Source organism: Uloborus diversus, chromosome 5, assembly GCF_026930045.1.
Source record: "Uloborus diversus isolate 005 chromosome 5, Udiv.v.3.1, whole genome shotgun sequence".
Taxonomy (NCBI): domain Eukaryota; kingdom Metazoa; phylum Arthropoda; class Arachnida; order Araneae; family Uloboridae; genus Uloborus; species Uloborus diversus.
The window spans coordinates 34,440,896-34,466,570 of record NC_072735.1 but is presented as its reverse complement, the minus strand read 5'-3'; the positions used below and the strand labels follow the sequence as shown (position 1 = coordinate 34,466,570).

At 32.3% G+C, this 25,675-nt stretch overlaps 2 protein-coding genes across 3 annotated transcripts in view; one reads left to right on the top strand and one right to left on the bottom strand.

Moving 5' to 3' along the window:
- The window catches only part of LOC129222773 (nose resistant to fluoxetine protein 6-like), a 63,535-nt gene extending 38,751 nt beyond the window's left edge, over positions 1 to 24,784 (bottom strand). The window contains exons 1-7 of the mRNA XM_054857308.1: positions 24,172 to 24,784; positions 20,052 to 20,227; positions 19,876 to 19,975; positions 17,315 to 17,417; positions 15,241 to 15,455; positions 7,322 to 7,498; positions 3,048 to 3,141 (exon numbers count right to left, since the gene is read on the bottom strand). Of these exons, the coding sequence (XP_054713283.1) occupies positions 3,048 to 3,141; positions 7,322 to 7,498; positions 15,241 to 15,455; positions 17,315 to 17,417; positions 19,876 to 19,975; positions 20,052 to 20,227; positions 24,172 to 24,487 (1,181 nt within the window). The 5' untranslated portion in view covers positions 24,488 to 24,784. The remainder of the gene's footprint in view (positions 1 to 3,047; positions 3,142 to 7,321; positions 7,499 to 15,240; positions 15,456 to 17,314; positions 17,418 to 19,875; positions 19,976 to 20,051; positions 20,228 to 24,171) is intronic.
- A 159-nt stretch (positions 24,785 to 24,943) lies between these two features.
- Positions 24,944 to 25,675, top strand: part of LOC129222772 (uncharacterized) — a 54,892-nt gene continuing 54,160 nt past the window's right edge. Inside the window, exon 1 of one of the 2 annotated variants that reach the window (XM_054857307.1) lies at positions 24,944 to 25,060. Coding sequence is in view for 1 of the 2 variants with exons in the window: in XM_054857306.1 (XP_054713281.1) it covers positions 25,238 to 25,260 (23 nt within the window). In the remaining variant the exon portion in view is untranslated. Of the gene's footprint in view, positions 25,061 to 25,220; positions 25,261 to 25,675 lie in introns of those variants that run through there. The other variant, XM_054857306.1, reaches the window with a different exon arrangement.

The following is a 25,675-nucleotide window of genomic DNA, read 5'->3' as shown; positions in this document are numbered from 1 at the left end:
ACATTAAGAGTTTGGGTTTTAAAGATTTTTTTAAAATAGTTTATTAATAGTTTTGCTAAATATATTTTCAGAAGTTATTTTTTCTTCATGAGGGAGCGGGATTTTAACATTGTTTGAAATAAATTGAGCTCATTACTTAAATTTTATTGTTTTAGGGGAGGGGGTGGAATGGAATTTTCAGTTTTTCTAATCGTAGCAATTATTTTAATCTGATTCTTCCTAAAAGGCATAAATTTTCGTGATCCAAATTAAATTCCGCAAGAATCTTTGGAGGTTGTTGAGCGTCAACGACCAGGGGCGAGCCCCTAATAATTTAAAATTAAATTGAAATCTCTTCAATGGAATAAATTTTCCCTTGTAAAACAGGGGTCCCAATCTCCCCCAAGAGCAAGAGCACATCCTCCCCTCCCCCAATATCACAAAGAACCCCCCCAACTCAGGTGCCCTCCCTCAAAAAAAAGAAACATACTCCTTAAAAGACCCCTCTACAAACTTCAGTTGTGCAGTGTGCGCCAGGATAGTCCCTCAGTAGGCACCACTGTGTAAGACAAATCTTACCTATTAAGGTATTACAATAACCTCATACACAAGATTACCATTTAATGGTTGCAAAATCAGTTAAGGCAATTATAGATTTTTGACACAAAATAACATCTTTTTTCTGCGAAGCAGTCTAAACAACGACAGTTGTATCCAGTTGTATTCAGTTGTATCGCTTGTTTCTGTTTTCCACCAAGGGAAAAGTCTTCGTCATTTGACTGTGCTGTTATTAGGAAAATGTGCCTTTGGCTAACTCCCATAGTGACTTATTCTGTGTGGCAGTACAATGGTGTAGCCAAGGGGTGGAATCGGGAGCTCATGCCTCCCCCCCCCCCCCCGCATATAGCAACAAAATGATTTGAATGAACACACTGCAAGTGCCTAAAATTGCACTATCCAACCTTTAATTTCGGAACATATTATATGACCCCCCCCCCCCTCTTCCCTTCTCTCCCAAGGAAAGTTTCTTGAAGCACCACTGTGGCAGTGTACTGAAAAATCTGAAAATGTTGCGCGTATTTATGCAGTACTTCTTTTTTCAAACATGGGATGATCGATTTGTAAAATCCCGTTCATGCGGCCCCACTTAACAATATATTCGTATTTTCTGCATCGAATGCCGCCCGAAAATAATCTTAGCTTTTTTTTTGTGGCCCCATTTATAGTTTTTTAATACCTGAAGAGTACCGGATGTTTTAGATTTCAGGTATACTGATGTTGGCAGTTGAATTCTAGTTATTTTATTTTCTTCTAAATTTCAAAGAACCCTGCCGCAGTTTGAAACAGATTAATGTAATACTTCTGCAAAAAGAATTGATTTGTGCCTACTCCACTTAACAGGTTTTACTAAAAATGTTGGAGTAACTTTTAAAGTTCTCACACGTGTTTACACAGCACTTTTTTTCCTAATAAGGGACGACTGGAATGTAATCGTTCCCGCAGCCCCACTTGGCGATTAACATTCCGCATTTTTCGCAACGATTCTTAGCTGTTTTTCACGGCCCCATTGATTGTTTGTTTATTTTTTGGTGACTAGGGCCGTGATAGATGATAAGTACCGGATGTTTTAGATTTCAGGTTTACTGATACTGCTAGATAAAATTTTAATTATATTTCGTTTTTCTTCTAAATTTCATTTAAGAACCCTCCTTATTTTTTTCCATTTGCGGTTTTATTCCTTACATTAGAAATTAATAATAACGTAAAATCGGGGGTCCCTTTCTCCAAAAAAGTGGAGGGGTGTCACACCCCCCTTGCCGACAGCCCTGGGGACACCTTGGTCCACCTTCAATGGTTCTTGCAATGTTTGAAGAATCTCGGATGATGAGAAACCTTTCATTAGCGTTATGGTAAGAAATTAGATTGAATTGATTATTTTTTGATGAGTAAGAAAAAATTAAAAATAAGAAAGCAGATCAATGTGCCCCACTATTGATTAGATTGTTTTGTGTTTTATGGCTTTCGAGCTCCAATGGGTTGATTTAGATGAAGTTTCTTTTGATGCACAGCACAGGGAGGGAATGCTTTCTTCCTGGGTGATTACTATTTTCCTATTCAATGCACTTGCATATTGAATAAGAGAAACCCAAGAAAATGTCAGTCAAGGAACCTGATAAGTGCTAAACAATTTGCCACAATAAACACCGTTTTAACTACAAATTTTTTCAACTCAAATTAGTGACGGCAATACTGGGGCCCAGGAACCTCTGATTCTGAACCAAATATATTACAGTTGGGACACGAGTTGGGCATTTATTCTTGAAAAAACAGATATCAAAGTGAGAAGTATGTTATTTTTTCACAATACACCAGTTACTGGTAAGGTAAGCACACCAGTAGTGGCCACTTCAAGGTTTAAAACGTACTAGAAAAAGGCCATGTAGGGAAGTATACTTTTTAAACTTTGGCTCTACAATATTAATTACCTCTCTTTAAATTCAATGAGCGTATTATAGTCCAACTCTTTCTTAATAGTCCCATTTTTTAAAAATGCCAGAATTTCAATTAGTTCAAGTTTCCCCCAAACCTCAAATTTGATGCATTAGTGGTCCCATCCAAAATCTGAAAAATTTCAATAGTAACCATCTGACATTCTCGCATTCCAAAGAATTTACATTACTTACTTTAAATTCAAATAACTGATGAGTAAAATTGATTCAATATGATAGTTACATTAAGTACCAGTTTATTAATCATGTTATTATTGTTCCTTTCTTTCTTCAAAGTTCATGAGTAACCTTGAAGTGGCCACTACTGAAGCACTGGCCACTACTGGTGTGTTTCCTTAGTTGAAAATAATAAAATTTGTTAATATTAAAAAAATATATAACATTTTTCTTCTTACAACACACTAATAAGGAAAACAGGAAAAGTTCAGCAAATAAAGATTTTATGCTTATTATTAAACACGAATACAAATATCAAAAGAAATCAAATGTTAATAGAATGCAAGCTTTTGATAATTAAAGCAATGATCTTTTCAATCTACTTTTTCTTTTATTTCTTACCTTAGCACAAAAAATGAATCAACTGAATAGAGCCCTTGAATCACCACTTGAAATGCTAAACTGTCAGTTAGTTTAACAGCTTGAAGGATGTTATCTGTCAGACAAAATATCAATGCTCTAAGTTGCATTTAACAACAATTTAACATCAAAATCATTTGCTTAAAAGCAATAATTTCATAAGTAATGTAACAAATTTTATGCAGTTTATATTAGTTGAACCATTTACTCAGGGGTGCAAGCGGACTCAAGTAAAATTTTTGGAAACTTTGAAATAGCTCCCCCCGCCCCACAAAAAAAAACCTCTTCAAATATGCATACAAGAATCATTGAAAAAAAAAAAGTTTAAAAGCTTTTTTTCAATAATTTTTTAGTTTTATTAGAATGTGTTGTAAGCCCAAAATATTTGAAAATTTCGCATCAGAAACACCTCTACACTTATTCTAGATTAGAAAAGCAAAATATAAACAAGTTTATCACAAATCCATTTTTAGAGTCATTAAATTTGCCTGCTAACAGCATTCAAGGAAAGTCGGTAAGTCAGAAACTAATTTTGACACTTTTGTTAGACAAGTTCTTTAATTAAACTGACCATTTAAAATCTTCATATGAAAATAGAATAGTGGCATAGAGTTCATTTAATTTATAAAAGGAAACTACATTTGAATTACTAACAAAAAACAAGAAGATTATGAAATGTAGTCCTCCAAAGAAAAGGCAGATGAATTTATGTGCATTTTGATTTGTTACTTCTTTAAGTGTTAAATCTTCGTTTTCCAAGACATTCAATTTGATAAGAATTTTATTTCTATTCACATTTTGCGGGGAACCCACCTAAAGGGGGGGGGGTCATGGCGCAGACTATGGCATTGAAGTTTTTAGTGGGTGTTGTTTTGACGGGAAAATTTTCTCATTGGAGGGGGGGGGGGACTCTTACTGTTTGAGGGGGGAACCCTTGCATTTTGAATCAGTTTCTAATAATTCCCAGCAGTCATTAAAAATCCACAAATAGTCTGTAGGATAATCCAACATAAGGCTGGCTGTAAGATTGGCCTTGAGAAAGACTTAAAAATGAGATACTAAATTTGTAAACTACAAGTACAAGCCTACCTATGGATTATGTACCAGAAAATGTGGTAAATTTTCATTGGTACCAAAATGATTTTTCAATGATTTTCAATTGAACATTCAAGGTTTTTTTTCTTAAAAAAACAATTTTTTTTTCCTTTTTTCCCAACTAAGGAATAGCCTGCGGACTTTCTCAAGAATCTCTGACCCATGTTGCACTGTATTTGCTAACAGGTTCAAACACTATATTTGGCAATATAAAATGAAATAGTGGCAGTTCGCCCTTAATCCATGCAAATTAACAAAACAGAAAAATATTAACAAGCTTTTGTAGCAAAATGAATTGAAAAGTAAATTAATTTGAATTTTGATATCTAGAATTCAAATTATGTTTTTCGCACTGTGGATTATGTACCAAAAAATGTGGTAAATTTTCATTGGTACCAAAATGATTTTTCAATGATTTTCAACTGCATTCAAGATTTTTTCTTAAACTTTTTTTTTTCTTTCTTCCCAACTAAGGAATAGCCTGCGGACTTTCTCAAGAATCTGTGAGCCATGTTGCACTGTATTTGCTAACAGGTTCAAATACTATATTTGGCAATATAAAATAATGGCCGTTTGCCCCTAATCCATGCAAATTAACAAAACAGAAAAATATTAACAAGCTTTTGTAGCAAAATGAATTGAAAAATAAATTAATTTGAATTTTGATATCTGGAATTCAAATTATGTTTTTCGCACTGTGGATTATGTACCAGAAAATGTGGTAAATTTTCATTGGTACCAAAATGATTTTTCAATGATTTTCAACTGCACATTCAAGATTTTTTTCTTAAAAAAAATTTTTTTTTCCTTTCTTCCCAACTAAGGAATAGCCTGCGGACTTTCTCAAAAATCTGTGACCCATGTTGCACTGTATTTGCTAACAGGTTCAAACACTACATTTGGCAATATACAAATACAAAAGTGACGACCAGCAACAGGCTCTGGGCTCAACTAGACTGGTCCTAGTTAATTTACAATCCCCATTGAATATCAATGGCCCTCTTAAAACTATCTACTCCCGAGCTCATTACCACCTATTCCGGTAAGCTGTTCCAAGGTTCCACTACCCTGCTATAATAGTAATTTCTCCTAATATCCATGTTAGCCTGAGATTTAAATAGCATAAAACAATGACCTCTTGTCCTGTTTTTGGTGCTCAACTTCAGCCCCGTAACATCTTTCATTTTAATAAATTTAAACAACTGAATCATGTCCCCTCGGTCTCTTCTTTGCTCAAGACTACATTTTTAGCCTTCTAAGCCTGGAATCATAGTCTAAATGAGAAAGTCCATTTATTAGCCTTGTAGCCCGTCTTTGAACCCTTTCCAATACGTTAATATCTTTCTTAAGATAAGGAGATCAAAACTGAACAGTATACTCCAAATGAGGTCTTACCAAACTTCTATATAAGGGCAGAAGAACTTCTTTAGATTTGTTTGAAATAGATCTATTGATAAACCCAAGTATCTTATTGGATATAAAAAAAAATAGTGGCAGTTTGCCCTTAATCCATGCAAATTAACAAAACAAAAAAATATTAACACGCTTTTGTAGCAAAATGAACTGAAAAGTAAATTAATTTGAATTTTGACATCTAGAAATCAAACTATGTTTTTCGCAATGACGAGTGTGTGCAAGCATGAGTAAGGGTATGTGTGTGTAGGATATGGATGCAACCTGGAGGCGGTTTTCGCTAGAGGAGCAGCATCGAGAGGCCGGTCGACGGTGGTGCTGCAGAGGGAGGCGGGGGAAAATAAAATCATAGGAATTCAAAACAGTCAAATGAGAACAATAAGCAATGTGATTGCTCAATAAATTACAAACAACAGCAGCAAAACCAACCTACAGAGATTTAGATTTTTAATTTGAATTCTTAAAAATTTGATTCATTTTATACAGAATTTTTTCTGTTCAGAGTATTTTATTCTCATATTTCAGTGCTTTTAAAATTTAATTCAATCATTTTTTTGCAACTTTGCAAATTTCATTGCCATTGGGTCTTGTTTCAAAGGAAGATTGTCTAATATTTTTGGCTCTTTTATAATATAACTTGAATGTTTTAAACTTTTATTTAAAAACATAACTTCAATTTCTTTCAATTTTCAAATTTAAGCATAACTATTTGTTAAATGTAAGAAAGAAATATGTTTAGATTATTATTATTTTTTTATCATTAATTTGAAGGGATTAAAAAAAATGTTTTTAAGGACATTCTTTGGGTGCTTGTGTGGATTTTTTTAGGTCAAAAATCAGCTTCTATTTGAAAAATTAAATGCATTTACACTAATTTTACTTTTTAAAAAGATTTTGCAGTAACATGTCATTGCTTTCAATTTTCCAAACAAGTAATGTATCTTTGCACCTTTTGTTAAATTATTGATTATGCACTGTATCTTGTTGGCTGGTTAACACTATCACCCTATCAAGGACGGATCCAGAAATTATTCAAGGGGAGGGTGATTAATTTTCAGTGCTTATTTTTGCTTACAACGTATTCAATCTTCCAGCAAAAAGCTCCGAACCCCATGCCTTCCTCTAGCTTGAAACAAGACTGCCTGTAAATTTTAGGACTTCAATTCAGAAGCTTTTTCAGGGGAGAGCCCCAAATCTCTCTTTACTAACATAATCGAAGATCATACAAAATTGTGCTTTTGAGTTCAATACCGAAAAGCTGCCGGTGGAAAGTTAATTTATTTTGCCTCAAGGAGGGGAGGTATCGCTCCCACCACCCTTCCCTTATATCTGTTTTTGCATCCTACACAGGTAAGCTTTCTACACATTCAATGCTTGTGCTCTAAACATTAAACACAATATTAAGCAACTTTTGTGCTTCAGTAATGTTTCAATTTATTTTCAGCACAAGGTATTGCTTATTGCTTACGGCTGGCTAAAATTTAACAATAATTTTAAATAATAATAAAAAAAAATAAAAAAAAAACTTTTCAAAAAGCTATTTTAACAAAGCTGCACATCTTTTAACATTTGAGACTATGCTTTTTGCTTACATTTGACTCATTAAACAATGTGCAATCATACTACAAGGAAAAACTAGTGAGCTATTTATTAACAAAGATTCATAAATTTTAGCATAAAGTGACATTAGAATTTTTTGTTTCAACAAAACTATATTTTATATTGATTGACAAGAATGTATTGCTTACTTATTTCTTGAAAACTAAACGCATATGTGTGTCCAAGAATAACCCAGCTCATGCTTAAGAACCGTATACCATGAATGCATTCCAACTGCCCTTCAGTACTTTTAGTATCCAACAGCCTTGATCCATTCGTAAATATGCAAAAGCATTTAAGGAAAGGCTTGCACTTTCCAAAAAATCCTGTAACGGGATAAAAATTAATTTAAGGAATAAAATTAACAAAGGAAAATTGATTAAATTATAGTCTAGTTATGATGAAGAAATAATCATTATACACTTAACTACTTTTAATTAAAAGATTATGCAGTTGTTATTTCTATTATTATGAAAAATACTTTCAAAATCGCTTTTTTAAATACTTTACTGTTTAAATGAATGAAATACTAACGTTTTGATGCACAAAAATTGCAAATTACCGCAGACACATGTTTTGGTGTTACATGGAACATCTTTTTCAATGCAAAGAAATGTGAGCTTTTGGATGAAAAGTCATTCAAGGAAAGGGATCCTTGGCTGTGAGCTTTTCATCCAAAAGCTCACACTTCCTTGCAGGGGCGGATCTAGAGGGGGGGCCATAGGGGCCATGGCCCCTCCCAAAGCCTTGTGATTGTAGGAATGTTTTTAAGAAAAAAAAAGAAAAAAATATTATGAGAAGATAACAAAATTTAACACATGTGTTTTACTGAAAAAGAAGTATCGGACTTAATTTGGAGATAAATTATGTCCCTATCCTAAAAACAAAACTTTTATTTCCAAAATTTTTCTCCAACTTTTACATCATTTCTTGATTCCAACTACAGACACTTGGACAATCTCTAAATGCTGCTGTTCTCAGAGTATACCTATTGTTCACAAGACCAAAGAGAGCCTAAATTTTCGTTTTTATGGCTTTATTTTGAAATTAGGGGGAGAACCTCCTTTTCCCATGCGTTTTCACAAATGCCTTGATATGTAGCAAAAAATTGCATTTTAAGTGTTTTATTTGGAAAAAATGTCAACGGAAACTAGCTTATCCAGCACTTATCACTTAACTTGCTAAAATGCAACATTACAAACGATTTTTGAAAGGTCTCCCTCCCTTCTTAGTTTATATCGTGATGATAGCTTTAAAAGGAGGTTTTTGGAGGAGCTCACGAATCTTCCATCCCTTTTCTAAAATACGTATAAATATAGTCTCAAAGGCAAAATATTTCTAGGAAGGAAGGATTCCAAGCACCTTCACATTTCCTTTAATGTTAGCAGACATTACCCAAAGGTGCATTTTTAGGCTGGCCAGCTGAAGAGTTAGAGAAGAGCACCCCTCCTCTTCTAACTTCTCAATGTATAATGACAGAATATTTTGGTTTTTTTAGCTTTATTTTCAAAAAGTATTTTGGAGGCAGCGCCCAAAACCTTACTTTTCTTCGTACATCATCAAAAATAGACGAAATGCGTTTTTTGTTTCCTAATTTTCAAAAATTACTCGGAAATTTAAATTTTTAAACATTTTTGAAGAAGATCCCTAAATCCACCCTCTCACCTAATGTCTCGATACCCCGAAAATTGAGTTTTTAAAACTTCATTTTAATAAAATTTTTGGGGAGTTCAGAGTTTGTTCAAAACTTTCGGATGGCCCCTCCCAAAACAATCGGCTGGATCCGCCACTGCTTCCTTGCATTAAAAAAGGTGTTCCTTGTAACACTGCAACACGTGTCTGCAGTAATTTGCAATTTTTGTGCATCAAAACGTTGGTATTTTATTCAGTTAATTTGAAAGCAGAAAGGTAATTTATTCGCTAACTGTACTGTTTATTTTCCAAGGGTGGGCATAGAGTACTTGCCAAAGTGAATTTCAAACTGCCACGGTAATCATATATATACTATTTCTTAAAAGTTTTTTTCTTTGTGACAAAACCAAAAGTTCTTTAATATTTCGGCAAAAAATAGAGACAATTCACTATTTGGTGGTTTTGTCAAAAAAACTTATTAATTCTGTTTTTTATTATGCATCGCTTCAATCCCTAGCATTCCGACATTGAGATCCATTGGCTCACCTGGTTAGAGCGTCACACCAATAATCCAAAGGTAGTGAGTTTGAATCCCCAATGGCCCAAAATTGTCCTTTTAATGACTTATTTTCTTTAGCAGAATTCTTATCTAAATTTCAATGAATATATTATAGACCAAAGGACGAACGCTGAAAGATGCCTAGAAATCAAGTTTCATTTACCACATTCGGTAACTAAGAAAAAATTTGTTTTCCAGTGGCCTAGAAGCATTATAGGTCAGAAAATAGTTCCCATGAAAGAGTTGCGCATTGTTATTTTAGAAGCCGCTGAAGTTGAGTTTTTCTCGTAGCAATTTTTGTAATTTCTTCCAGTTTCTTTTGAAAACTTTAGTATTTTTTCAATTAAAGTAGTTTAAAACTTGTAGTTAAAACTTGTTGAAGCTCTTTTAATATTATCAAGTCAAAATAAAACTGTAGAGTCATTATTTTTTCATATTCCAGGTAATTTTTCAAACTTTCAACATTTTCATTTATTTTTACATTTTCTCTTTTACAATTTTAGCATTAAAAGAAGGGTGGTCCCCAATGAGACATGGGCCAGATTGAGACATTGTAAATTCAAAAATAAATATAATTCTAACAGCTACCACCACCTAGGAGGAGTAAACATAACCAAAATGCTTCCCAGAATTCCTAGTTTCATGCTGTTCTATCCTTTTGTTTTGTAGAAAAAAAAATTAGTTTCTGTTTGGACACTAATAATTATTTGGATAATTTCTTGCATCTATAATAATCTTGAAAAACTTTAACAATTAAGCTCAGTGTTGTAGTTTGTGTTGTTGCTGACACTTTACTCTTCTATTATTCTGTTATATTATTTTTAACTCATGGTTTATTTTAATGATATGAAGCAAAAATCTTTATTTTGTTGTTTGGGCCACAATGAAACAAATTTTTTGGGCCACAATAAGACGTCTCATCGGTGGCCCAAGTAGCAGTAAGCAAGTGTAAAATACTTATCTACTTCTTGTTTTAGTTTACAAAAAAGAAATTTAACAATAAAAAATTGGTTTAAAAATATTTATATTTTAACTAATTATTACAAGTGACCCCGGAATTAAAGAAGGGGATTTTGTCTTAACTCAATTTCCTTTGAGTGGAAAAAGGTCAAGCCGGCGTACTTTCTATAAATATGTATCTGTCATTACAAAGTGTTCTGATAATGAGGTAGAAATACAGTGCTGAAGAGTTTAAACTCCTCTAAAAACAAATTCATTTATATAGATAACGGTATTTTGAATATTAGCATCCAAGATATCCTGGGAAAATGCCTCAACCAGATATCCATTCAGAAGGGGGAGTGCTTATAATGCAATTTCAAGGATGTATTAATACTGTTGTAAAACACTAAAATTTAACCTTTGCTTGTTTTTTGTTTAAATACTTTACTGAATTGTTGAAATGCTGTGGCAAAATGCTTTTTAACAACTCTGTACCAAATTAAGTTTCTTTAATAAACTAGCTAAAAGTACTTATTTTGCAAACTTTAGGTAAAAATACAGTGATTATTCAGCTGTCTCATTGTGGCCCTTGCCTAATGTCTCATAGTGACCCATAACTGGGTCACAATGACACTTTTCATCGAATTTATAAAGCCTGATAACTTTTTTTCTTACATTAAATGGGCTACATTTGCTGCAATATGCTATAATTTGATACCTTTAATATAATCAAATATGTTTCTGTGCTTTAGAGCTCACCAATGTACGAAAAATGAAAAATATGCATTTTTTGTCTCATCGTGGCCCATCCTCCTCTATATCATTTTGATAAGTGCAAGATTTTAAAATTTAAGTGCTGAAAATGCCCCTCTTGAAATTTTAAGGCAGTTTTACAAGTTTTATCACAAACAGTGAGAGACTTCTAGTAAATTAATGCGTGGCTGCTTTAAAATCTTCATAACCATTTTTCTATCAAATATATCATGATCATAAAAATTAAACGTATAAATAAAACAGTAAATTTAAAAATTAAAAATAAAATCTTGCAAATTACCCAGTGACTATACTGATATCCGAATGTCTAGTATTAATAATAATTATTAATCATTTCAAATTCAGAACTAATTTCAGTCACTGGCAAGAGTCACTTGAATATTGCTAATTATTAATTTCATCCTTGTGTTTAATTATGCTTTTACTCTGCCACTCTAACATACACAAACAACTAAATAAAATAGTTTGTCCCTTTTGCAGGAACATTTAATTGAAATACACAAAGTCTTTTTTCCATGAACAGGATACTAGCTTCAGCATATTTTCTGGCATGTATGCATACGAATGCCACTGTATGGTAATACTGTGAGTAACATAATGGATTGTAGAAGTCAAAAAGAGATTGCTACTACCATAATATACATTTTCTAAAATATTTTCAACACTTTAAACCATATTGCAATCAAATATTAATTTTCTGATTCAACATACACATGTTGTATAGACGAATCTTAAAAGATATATATACATACATTTTTAAAGTTATGAAAAGTGACATAAAAATGCAACAAACTTTGAGAAAATAGGAACTCAATGACAACTTAAAAGGCAAATTTTAAACAATTTTCATTAATTGATAAAATTAACTGCAATTAGCATCGCTACCAAGGCCATGTTGAATGGGAGGTTTTTAGAGGGAAAACCTCTTCCATTGGAGCAATAATTAAATAGACAAATAGCTTTACTTTTCATTTTGGTTAGAGTTATTGCGTATGTTTCTGCAATATATCTTACCCCTTCGCAGCTAAATAAAACTAAGTTGGAGATATTCAATGATGAAAGAACTGTTGAATCAATCGGGCAAAGCTAAGCATCTAAGGTAATATTTATATTTCTTCTGTAAAAAATAATACCTAAATTAAAAGCAATTAAAATAAAAGTTATTCCGTATTTTTTTGAAATATGATATTTTTTCTCAGTTAAAAAAATTTAAGCTGAAGAAGTTCAATGATGAAAAACTGGTTGAAGATCAGATTGATCTCATAAAGCTAAATATCTTAATACTTTTATTTCTTGTGACAGGAGATTTTAGATCAATTTTGCATTATGTAAAATGTAGCGAGAATGAAAAAAAAAAGAAAAGTATTCAGGCTCGTCATTCAGGGGGGTCAGGAGGCAACAATAGCCCCCCACCTCTGCTTTTGAACAAATGATGTGTTCACACGTAAGAAGCATGATTTTTGCAATTTCTTGATAAATTAGCATTATGTTCCCTGAAAAATTGGAAATAACAGGCCTGTCAGTTTTCCTTTGTTATACAATTTAATTTTTAAGGAATTCCTGTTTAATTCATTGACTGTGATTTTTATTGAATAAACATCAATAAAAGATACAAAACAATAAGATGTTCACTTTTTCCAAAGTGTAAAATTTTGTAGAAAATAAAGAACTTTGTTAAAAGAAGAAGTCTGGAAAATTAGTGCACGTTTTCATCCTCAATAAATTACTTCATAAGTTTCATCAAACATTTTTAAACATTTAGTTTAGTTTCATTTATTTATTTTTGTTTATTTATTTTTTTAATTACAATTTTTAGTTTTTGGCACTGCCGACAGCAGGGGCGGCATTTCACCATTTCATTTGGGGGGTCGAGTTTCTTAAATATGTATAATTCCAAAGCGAAACAAAACAGACATTAGCTAACAAGAAGTTGTCATAAAATCGGTTTAGTATAAATAAAATTAGTGTTTATAAACAATTAAAATTTTGATTCATTGACTAAAAAGTTATCATACAAAACATCTCGCTACTAAAGTTTTTATGTTTTTTGGAAAAGCTATAATGCATGATTTTTGGAATTCGGAAGAGCAGGGGAAACGTGTTACTACCCAATGTCGTGCTGTTTTGCCAGTTCAGCATGGTTGTGAAAACCATGCTGCCACACCATTTTTCACGAACCTCTCATATTGGACATACCATCGTTATACTGGGCACACAAGTGTGAAACATTTAGCCTATATGAGGCAATGTCTTCTTTAGTTAAAATTAACCATGGTTCTCTATCAGTTTTCTATGTTCTGAAAAAGCCGAAAATACTTAATGAATTTCTAAGTCATCATTCAAATAACGAAAAACACTTTTTCTAGTCTGAGAATGTGTCGAGTTTCATCAAATATTTGCTGAGAACCAGCGAAATTTTCTTTTATGAACATTGATTTCTGACTTACATAAATTGAATTCACCCATTTTCTATCATTCTGCTCAAAAAATTTGGGGGTGCGACCGCCCCCTCTTGACCCCCCTATTTGCCGCCCCTGGCCGACAGCCCAAATTGTAAAATAGAAATAATGTTGCGACCAGTCGTTGGAAAAACTACATTCTTTTTTTGTTTTTTGTAGCGAACTGCAACTACAATTAATTTATTACAAATGTAGCTAATTATAACTACAACAATTTTTTTAAATGAAGTGAATACAAAGTACTTCGCTAATAGTCGCTCGCTTGTAGTCACTGCTTCTCTATTTTTAAAAAAATAAATAAAAAGCAAACACACACACAGTTTGATTATTGAATGAAAATTTGCTCAAATTATTAAATTAGCTCATTTGAACATGAAATAGCAGTTAGAATTATCATTTCTTGCTTTCTTTTCTTTTTAAAACCGTTTTTACGAAAATTATCTGTAAGAAAGGATTAAAAAGTTGCAAGATTTAAATTTTTATAATTCGGCTATTCGAAAAATGTAAGGAATCAGTCATAATTTGATTTAAATTTTACATTGACATACACATACATAAGATTGATTGCATGAGAAAAACATCTTTTAAACCGAGGAGAAAAGCATGAATTTTCGAGATTGAAATTAATATTATATGAACTTATATTATGTAGGAATTAATCAATAATTTTTTAACTTTTAGCTGAGTTAAAGGCCTAGTTCTGTACAAACAAACACTGATAATTAATTCTTATGCTGCGGATAAAATTTTTTTTTTTTTAATTAATTTCTAAGTAGTTTCCAGAAATTGCTACAAAACTACTTTTTTTTTCGTATCGAACTACCAGCTTCTCTACTTAAAAAAATTTTAAAAAAACTTAAGTAGTGCGCTACATTACAAAACGCCAAAAAATGTCTGACCACTCCTCGCGACCCACAGGTTAAAAATCGCTGTTCTAATTCAAGCCACTGATTCTATTCCTTAATTTCTCTGTTCCTTAATTTTAGCAAAACATTTTGCTGAAAGCAAAATTAATTTTCCCATTTCTATTTTCAATAGCAAATATATTGCTTCCTTGGCGCCGCCATGTTGTTAAAAAAAACTACTCCATTGATCAAAAATGAACAAGATAAATAAAAAATTTTTAGTCAGATTTTAATGAAATATTTTATTATAAGAGCAAAAAGAAATAAAATATTGTGACTCTAGAAATAAATGCATCCAATAATGTAATATGTGCAGCTCCATCTGTTGAGAGAATTTGTTGTTATAAATGAATTCAAGTCGATTGATTTTGACGTTATTTGTTCTCCATTTGCAAAAAAAAAAGTGCAAGTTTTCGGGTGGGAACAGTGTATTTTCTTGTTAAGGACACTAATATGATCGCTAATACAAAAATTCACATAGTTAGAAGATATGGTAAATGACTTGACATGATACAGCTTTTGTCCCACGATCTATTATATCAACTGTATTGAATATCCGAAGGAAAATGAAGATCTGTATCCATATCCGTAACATTTTTGACAGAACTTAAACCAAGCTTTTATATTCTTGAATTTTAACACATATTTCAATTCTATAAATATAGGTAGGCATAAAAAAACTCTTAAATTCCATTTAAATTAAGTTTTATTTCTCATTTAAATTATAACATTTCATTGCCAATGTCAATTTGTAACTAAAATATCAATTTGAAATTTAAGTAATAAACCAAATTTACCAGAGAATAAACCCTGATTGGAATGCTGTTGAATAAGCAATTCCACATCATAATGCTCATTAGATGGAGTTTCTCCATCATTAATTTTCATAGATTTTCCCTCCTCTTCAACTAGAACCGAGTTACATTCAGATTTTTCTCCCATAAAGAAATATTCATAAACAGTAGTAGAGCTTCCAAGGATCACCAAAAATACAAAAATTGAGACCACAAATCTGAAGGAAATTTTAATAAAATCATTATTATTGCAATAATCTATATAAATAAAACAAAGAATATGTGTATATATGTGTGTGAATATATATACAGTATACGTGAAAAAGAATTACCCTATTTTGAAATGACATAACAGCAATACCGTGTGAGATAGAAAAGTAAAATAACTTATATGTTGCACCAGTGTTTTGGACTTTTTTGTGCACCGGTTTTTAAAAAATAGTTCAAAAATTCAGAGAGCGCTGTAGTCAAATGTCTTTGAAATGACTTAACAGCAAAACCATGTGTGATGAAAAGTAAGTCAAAAAAAGTAAGCCAAATCAAAGCGCTGTACTTAAATGTGTCTTTAGTTGGTTTACAAAAGTGTGCTTATTAAACAGAGGTCAAATCTTATTGCACACATTGAACCCATTGGTTTGATATGGCTACCTTTCATAGCTGTAACCTTAGGTAATCAAATGGTCATATACTGCTGTGAAAGGTGGCCATTTTGAACACATTGCAATGAGATTTGAACGCTGTTCAAAAAGCGCTTTCATACATTAATTAAAAAACATTTGACTACAATGCTCTCTGAATGTTTTAAATATTTTTGAAAACTGGTGCATAAAAATTTCCTAAGTATCCTATGTATGATACATAGGTACATATTTTTAATTATGTAAGCTTTTGCTTTTGTTTAGTTGGCCGATTATTGGAACCGAACTTTTTACTTGATTTAATGGCTTGTTTGTTACTTGGCAGTTTATTTTAAGCTGTAATGCATTTCTTTAATCATTTAGCGAACAATTAGATTCTATGCACATTTGACCTAACATGACAGCAATAAACAAAATGAAAAATGATCCCCAAGATTTTAAATGAACCATGTGACATACCATGGAAAAGTACCCATATTTCCATGCTAACCATACTTTCATGTTCATAGAAAAATGTCAAAAAAGGTATTAATTTAAGAAGTATTGCTACTAATGCATGTATATCAGTATACAAGCTCAGTCTTTTAAGTAATTAAAAAATATCTATTATTTAATGGAAGTAAAAGGAAGTATTTTGGTGTCCACATCCGATTTTTTATCTAAAAACTATGTACCATATATACTCGCATATTAGTCGGTCTTCCGTATAAGTTGACACCCCTACTTTTAGGAGGAAAGTTGCGAAAAATTGAAAACCTGCATATAAGTCGAGCTTCTACTTTCAGAAAAAATCGGGAACATTCTGCTGTAATTTTTAATATAAACGTAAAAAAGAGGAAAATGAAATGCAATTTACATTTTTTAAGCTAAAAAATGTCCAATTATCATTCTTTTGCACTGAAAGGGTTCACTTCTGCAATCGTGATTTTTGTAAAAGGGATTGATTTTGCTGTTATGATTTCTGTTACTTATTGCTTTTATTTTGAATAAAAATCAATAAAATTTTGCGCTGTAGTCACATTATACATACATTTTTTTTAAAATGAACCTTAATTTGCAAATCCGGCGATTCCTGCAGTTTTTGCGTAGTTGGTCGTTTATATGTAATTATTTAGTCTTGATTTCACAATCAGACCATGTAAAATAACAGCATAATGTGTAAGTATTTATTTCTATAGCATCTGTTTAAAAAGGTTGAGCTAAAATTGGGAAAATGTTCACGTTTTCAAGTGTTTTTTTCCCCCCCAAAAACTCTTCAGGAAAATTTTTTGGAAGTTCTGCCCACGTATAAGTTGACACTCTAACTTTTAACCTCATTTTTTGTATTAAATTTCTCGACTTATACACAAGTATATATGGTACTGTAAAAAAAATATTTAAAAATGTTGTGAGCTAATGTTTAATTTATGAAATCAATCAATGTTCAAAATGATACTCACATTACTCCTTTAGCTGCAGCAGTTAAGGATTTGGAATTTTCTTTACAACTGAAAGATGTTATGTTTAAAACTGATGTGTTTGGATTCCATAAGTGCATCATTTCTGAAAAAGGAAATTATTTTTAACATTGATTTTCAAATCAAACTCAAAACAAAAGTAAGGCATCCCCAAAATTGCTCATAATACAAAAAAATGAAAATTTATACAACTTAAAACTGACATAGCTTCATCGCATTACTATTTACTCTGATTGCTTCAGAATTATTTATGGTGAAAAAAGCTCTTTTGAAGCTTTTTCCATAGACCATTTGGGTTCAAGGACAAGGACTTTTATATTGGGTTATCTTCAAGTTGCCCAAAATCTTATAAAAGTCACACATCTTACGAAAATGAAATATTTTTAAGCATGGAAATAGATTAGAGGAAAATATTAAGTGTGAAATCAAAAAGCGAGAGTTGACCAAAGAAAAGCAGGTATTATTGCGTTTGGCCAGAAGTCGCAACAAGATTGGAGTTTGACTAATTTCAGTGCTGTGCGCAAGTTTATTCAACTGTGGTTTCTTGAGTGATTTTAACATTTATTTTCTCTTTCACATTATTAATATGTTTAAAAATTGTTTTCTATTAATAAGTTAGGTGTAGTTGAAAATGAATGAGGAATGAAAAAGGCTAAATGCAGTCAAATAAATATGCTAAAATAAAAACTGAAGAAAAAAAAATGTTCGAAAAGTTTTTAAAATTTGATGCATATTTTTAAAATGGGTAGTTTTCAAAAGCAGAAACTTAGGTCTCTTTGAAATGCTTTCCAGTTACAATTTGCAAATGAAATTACATTGAAAAATGAGGTGTGTTAAGAAACTCACGTCAATGGACGTAATGACACAGAGGAAATTACTCGAATCGTAGATGAAAAAAAAGTTAGCAGGAGAAAGATGCTACAGTAGTACCTCCAATAAGGGACACCTCTAGTAAAGGGGAATTTTTTTCTGTTCTCAATCCCTTTGAAAAAGAACCTCCATGTATTTGCCACTCATTAAGGGACAGTCTTAGAGGAAAAGTACAAAAATACATAAAAATATTGAATTTATTGGAATTCAATGCTCATTATTTGTCCAAAAATTACGTGCCAAAGTTTGTTTTCAGGGTTTTTGCTACGATCGCATTTTTCGCAAAATGCGAAAACACTATCTCAATTGCGAAAGTAAAGCAAAGCACTTTCGCTTTTTTGCTCAATTAAAAAATAAGTTAATTTAAAAAAAAGGAAACTTATAATCCAAGACAGGAAGCACGCATGGCGATAGTCAACTTAATCTTTAAATCTCAGCAAAGATGCTTAAATTACAATCAAGTTCAATACTTTGTCTTATCCGGCATTATGTACCCTCAAAAACTGCATTATTAGGAGCAGGAGAGTGCAATTTTCTAAAAACCAAACATACGTTTTCTTAATGATAAGCATAATCCAATACTTTTATTTTATGTTTAAAAAATGCTGCTGTACTTATTGCTTAATAAGATTAAGATATCATAGAAGAAATTTTCAATTATTTTCAACTGGAGATGAAACACAGAGGCATTTAGAAAATATGAGAATGTAAACATTTTTTAGCATTTTGCTAAAACTTTTCCCTTAATTTTAGCTTTTATGCTAAAGAACTTTTGAACCCAGCTTAAACCCTGTTTGTTTTACATGCAAAGAAACAAATATGTGTCTCAAATTCTAAAATTATACGGAGTTAAATACACAGAACACATCAATTCTTTTACCTCCGAAGGAGGAACACTTCTATTTAAGGGATGGAATATCCGGTCCCATTAGTGTGTGTCGCTTATTGAGAGGATGAGAGGCTCTACTGTATTATAAATAAAGATGACAGTTATAATAAAATGGTTAATTCACAAATCATTGAATTTCAGTACTCAGCAAAGATTCAGCTATATAGGTGTTAAATGACAAAGTTAGAGAGTCTATTTTAAAACACAGTTTTGTTAGAACACTAATAATTTTGGGAAAAGTACCAGAATTCATTTGGAATATAATTGTTTATCATTACTTTTTTAATTATCAAAATGCCCTTTTGAGCAAAAGATGAAATAATGAAACAACTCAAAGACAGTGCCATATCTATGATTTTACCGACCTGGTGCAAAACTTGAAACTTCCACCCTATAACTCCTCTATTTTTAAGTCTTTTATATCCAGTTTCAAAAGGCCGTGGTGGCCTGATCAGCAAGGTTTCGTACTTGGGGCGGGGGATCCTGGTTCGATCCTTGTTGGTCGAAGATCCACCGTCTTCGACCTTAATGGTGGCTGGGGGATTTTAAATATGCTCATGGGCACAAAGTAGTCCAAGTGAAACAACACATTTGGGGGTGCTGGACCAGGGATTGCTTGGTTTCTGGTCTGGTTCAAAAAATCAGAGTTGTCTTCAGGGTCCCGTCCAACTGGTTAAGCCACAAATAGTGGTAGGTACGGAGGACTCTGGAGTTAAAAGTGAAAAGTATCTGGTTTCAAAAAAAAAAAACATGCTGTGACATTTATTTTTTGAGGAATACTAACCTGCATATTGCAATAATATGATAAAATCACTGGATACTTGGGATGCAGAGCATGTATCTGGAATGCATACACCAGTACTGAAGGATAAAGGCAAAACAGCCTAAAAAACACAAACCAGTGTTGATAATCACATATATAAATTTACATAGACTGAAGCTGAAAAGAAAATAGGATACCAAGGATTGATTGATATGAAGCTCAAAATTCAGTAAACAGTATTTTCCATTGAAATCTCCAGCAGTCCCATTGGTTTCAGGAGGAGCATAAGTATCAAGACATTGTAAATAATTGCCCCACCAGTTAGTATTTCCAAGAGTGATTCCACTTTCAGGCTTTCCATAAGAGTCAATCACTGAAAAAAGAAAAACAGAGAATGAATATTTTTTTACCTATATTCACAGAAAAACTTAAAAAGAATATGTAAGAAAAAATATTCAAACTACTACTAATTAAAAACAGGGTTGTCCTCCCCCCCCCCCTTTTTCTTGCTTTCGAATGTTAACCTTTAAGTTAAACATAAGTTTTTAGAGTGTCTAATTTCCGGTCAAATCCCTCGGGGGGGGGGGGGGGGGCTAGCGCTAAAAAATACCATTTGAACTGAAATATTGTTGGATTGTTGAACCGCCTCGCCTTCTAAAAACTTACAACATGGATCTTGAGTAAACAAGTTTTGGAGACCCCCGAGTTTTGCAACACCTTATTTATTTATTTTTTAATGTATGAATAATTACAGGGAGAGTGGATTCAACTTTATGGTTTGGGATGGAGTCATTATTAGATGTATACAATTTGAACCTTGAAATGGAAATATAAGGCACTTAGCTAGGGGTGCGGGAGTTTCTCCCCCGGGAAATTTTCGAAACTGTAGCTTTAAAACCAGTTTTAGATGATCTCTGATGATGTTAGAGGGATAAAAGGTTTGGTGGTCCCTTCCCAGTAATTTTTCAATACTGAAACTTCAAAAACGTAATTGTACACACAGATAGTCTACCGTTGTGTTAGGGAGAGGGGACTTTTCACTCGCCATCAATAACACCTTTTGGGGGAAAGTATAGCTGTTAACAAGTGTTTAAAATTATATGTGTGCATAGCGAGTGGTTTTTCAAATTTTTCGAGGTTTTGTAGTGTATTTTTGCATATCACGGTATAACATTTGCTTTTATTTTTGAATAGCAATGAAAAATATAAGTACCTTGTTTTTCTTACTTTGTCAAACTGTCATTCTTCTGAAAGGGCAATAAGTTTCATTCAATCTAATCTTCTGTATGGTCCTTTTAAACTTTGAAATGGAATGTCTCCTTGAGTGTTGGTTGTACAAATGTCAAGTTTTTTTGTATCAGTAATAGTTTTCAATAAAGATTATTTCCCTAAAAATAAGTTGGAGGACCTGGGCCCACATAAAAAGTTAAAAAAAAATTTTTTTAATAATTTTTATTTTTACTTTAAACTTTTGCTATCTTAACTCTGCAGCTGATTTTGAACATTTTTGCAATTGGAAGTATATATCTAGGATTAATGGTTGCAAAAATGAAGGTCTTGCAGATTAAAAAAGAACACCCTGTATATGTGTGTGTATAACTAACTCAAGGTGCTTGAGATATTTTATTCACACCTAATGAGTATTTTTTTTATTTCTACAATAATTGCAAAAAGAAAGATTGCCTCGATAATGTTAAATATACATTTTGGCGCTTTCAAAGTTCTTGCGTCCTAGCAGTGACGAATGCAGGATTTGGTTTTCTCCAACTTTTAATGAAGTGAAGGAAGGTATGTTCTTATAACAAGGCCATAGCAAGGTCAAAAAATTGGGAGAGGGCATTTGGAAGAAACTCATTATTTTTCAAATGTAAATATAACAGGATAGAGAGAGTCCAGATTTTTGCTTGGGGGGGGGGGAGCTGTCATTAATAGCTTATGAGCAATATTAAGAGAATTGTGTTACATGAGTGGAGAAAGAGAATTAACAATATGAATCCACAGTTGTAAGTGTAACATTCACGATGGTCCTAGGCCGGAAATTGTAGTTCTGAAATTGCAGTTCAGACAATCACTGGTAATGTTAGGAGGAGGAGAGGTGTGGGGACTTTTGTGAACATTTCAAGCTTGGAGACTCTACCTTTGAAATTACTTGAAATTGAAGTTTTAGACGAGTTTTAACCATAGTAAAAGGGGGAGAAGGATCAGGGATGCTCTGTTTTTCATGAAAATGATGTGTCCTAAATAAGCTTAGTTGTAGACCATCTTTGTTGAAGTTAAGCAAAGAAAAGGGTTTCGGGCGACCTTTCCCTGGAAAATTTTTGAATTTGAAGTTCTAAAAATGCAATTATAGGCCATCTTTGTAAACATAAGGAAAAAAAGTTTCACTTTAGATACACTCTCCCGGAATTTTTTCAGAACAGAAGTTCCAAAAACGAAATTTTAGACGAGTTTTAACGATGTAGGGGAAGAGAGGATTTCGGGTACTCTCAAGGAAGTTTTTCGAAATTCAAGTCAAAGAACACAATAGTAGGTTATCAAATGAAAAGGGAAAATGTTCAGGGAACCTCAACCGATTTTTTTTTTTAAATTCAAGCCCTAAAAACGAGATTCTATATGCTCTTTAACTATGTGAAGGGAAACAGGGGACACTCCCCTAGAATTTTCTTGAAATAAAAATCCTAAAAACTCATTTCTTGACTATGTTTGATTAAGTTAGGGAACGGGAAGAGATTCGGGACTCCTCCATGGATAATTTCGAAAATTATGTCTTAAAAATAGAACTACAGGACACCTACAGGTTGGGGTTTAGAGAATCTCTCACAGAAATTATTCAAAATTAAAGTTCCAAAAACGAAATTTTAGACAATTTTAGATGATGTTAGAGGGAGTGACTTCGGGATTCTTTCGCGGATATTTGGAGAGATTGAAGTCCCTAAACCAAAGTGTAAGATAATTTTAGAGGATGTTGGGAGATCAGGTACTCTGGCATTTTACTGTAACCCCATAGTCCTCCTAAATTCGCCATAGCGCTCAAGAAGTGATGCTACACTAAAGTGATGCTATTTTTCCCAGATGTATTTTTATTTTTTAACTATGCAGTGATATATTTTTAAATGTAGTGATAATGTTGCGGACCCCCTAAGAAATGCTTTGCAGGTTGGGAACCCCTGGACTAGAGCATAGTGGTCAGAATTATTACAAACAATAAATAAAGAAGAGCAAAAACCCTTTTATTTTAGTCATCTTTGATCTCACTCCCTCTCATCACTGTTCCATGTATTCATCATGAAGAATTGTGCAACTTTCAGAAAATTTATAATAAATGAAAAAGAAAGCGAATTGCCTGATCCAGCTTTGAAACAGACACCAACTCTATCGTGTCTCGGATGCTCCCTTTATTGAAAAAGAGACACGGTCTTTAAATTTTGGAAATAGTACATGAAAAAGGATTATTTATGCATCTATTTCTTGTAGAATAAGTTTAAATACTTTTTCTTTCCGAAAATCAAAAATTTCATGTTCTAAAGAAAAAAACTTCTGGAGCCCCCTTCCCCCCCCCCAAAAAAAACCATTTTTTGATCGCACAACTTGCGCCATAACCCCCCCCCCCCTGATTAAACAAATGTAATGCACAGGCAAGCTTTAACATTAAAGATTAGTTACATTAAAGTAATCTCTAAAGGGAATTGCTTCCAGTGGTAGGTTTTTAAGAGGGTGGATGCATAGAAATTTTTATGTTCACTACAACAGATTTACTGTAGAATTATTGCTCCTTGCAGGCATTTTAGGAGTGTGTGCCCCTTTCAGGTTTCCTACTCATTGGTTTTTCCATTTCTTTTATATAATTCACTTGCTCAATAAAAAAAAAGGACCATAAGACTTTGTCCCTATTGCAACATGTTGAAGTTCTGACTGTCACAAACCATAATCAGTAAAAATGTTACAAATGTCATGTCACCTAGATATTTATTATTATTAAAAAAAATAATAATAACATGCATTCAATTTTTCTGGCCAAAAATATTTACAAATGCAGACTAGTTATACATGATTATCTATGAGAAATTATTCGAATAAACAAGCATCTTTAATATTCCATTCTGGAAGGTGTTATTCTTGTTTTCAGGATATTTGTTACCAGATTAAGCAAAACTGAGAGTATTTCTAAAAGGTTCAAACAAATACAACTAAGCAACAATGGCCTTAATTCACTTATAAGTTGCTTCATGTTAAATACCTAGATGATTTTAACTAGAAGGGTATTAAAACTAAATTTAAATCCCATTTTGAACAGCATATACATGAATAAATACTTACATTGTAAAGCCCAAGCGCTGGAACGATTCAAACTCAACACAGTAAATAAAATATCTTCTGAACACTTACTAAAAATACTACTGGGAGGAAAGGTGTTTAATAATGAATCTCTGGTTTCATAGTATTTGAGGTCATTAAAATTGCTGGCAGTAAAGGAATGATCCGTTGATAATAAAGAAGAGTGTATATTGCCTTTTAGCTTATGTAGATTATACTGTAGAGGGAATTTAGCAGCATTTTCAAAGTCATTTTGTATGAGATCTGCTGAGCTATTAATAATAATAGAAATACACAAGCTCAGAAAAAACAGACGCATGATCAAAATATTTGCGAATGAAACTAGTTCAAATCATTGAAAAAAAAAATCATCCGCGAAAAATGACCAACATAAAAGAAATAAAAACAAAAAAGTCGATTATTACAAAAAATTGAGATAAAAAAGAAATGTTCATAAAAATCATTCAAAAAAATCTACGCAATATCTGAACTTATTTGATTTTGCTTTTTTTCAGCAATTGTTAAAACATATTTTTGCAGATAACATTGTTTAATTCCAACTTTGCGAAAACATTCGGCAATAATCAAAATTCAATCATATGGCAGATAATTTCTCGGCGTTTCCCTCCTCTCCTCTATATTTGGCAGACCGACCGGCTTGGCGCTGGAAGGGGAGGAGGGAGGAGTAAGGACATCCCAAAAATACGGCAGAGCCCTCTGTAGGCGTATTGTAAGCGAATGAAAAACATCTCTGACGTCACTTTTCGTTTCGTTAGCGCGAATTCGCTAATTCAAAACAAAGTTGTTCAAGTAGTTCTTTGTTAAACATTTTTAACTTGTACAATTTTCTATTATATTTATAATTTTTAGGAAAAATTAATTTTAATACTAGGTAAGTTTAAGTGTCATACCAAACCTAAAGTTTCAATGTATTTAAAGTAGGGGAGAGGGGGGGCACCTTTGAACACTGTAAATATTATCTTTAAAAAAATGTTATGTGTTTAATGTGTATGGCAGCACATTACTATTGTTTCACTGCAGCAAAGTAAGCCAAGTTTGATCCTTTTGCATGCATACTATTGTCTCAGCAAGGTATATGTTTTTTTCTCTCTGAAATCTGAAGTTTTCAAAATAAAGTTGTAAGGTTTTTGTGAAAAAACCTGTAATTCTATAATTCTAAATGATTTTACAATATTTAAAGATAAGTTTTAGCTTAAACTTTTAGGTTTTGTTATTGTTCTTAAGCCTACTTGAGTAAATTGTTCTAATTCCTAATTCTATATGATGGGGTACCTTTGAACAGAAAAGTTGGGGCACCTTTGAACAAATGAAACTTAGAAGAAAAGAGTTATAAATGCACCTAAATATTACTATTTTATTTTGGATTTAAAAGAAAATTATGAAAATGAAGACATACAAATTACTGAATAGTCTGTTCTTTAATATTAAAGTTCTACTGATATATAAACCAGGGATCTGTCCAGGGTTTTTCACAGGGTCCGTTTTT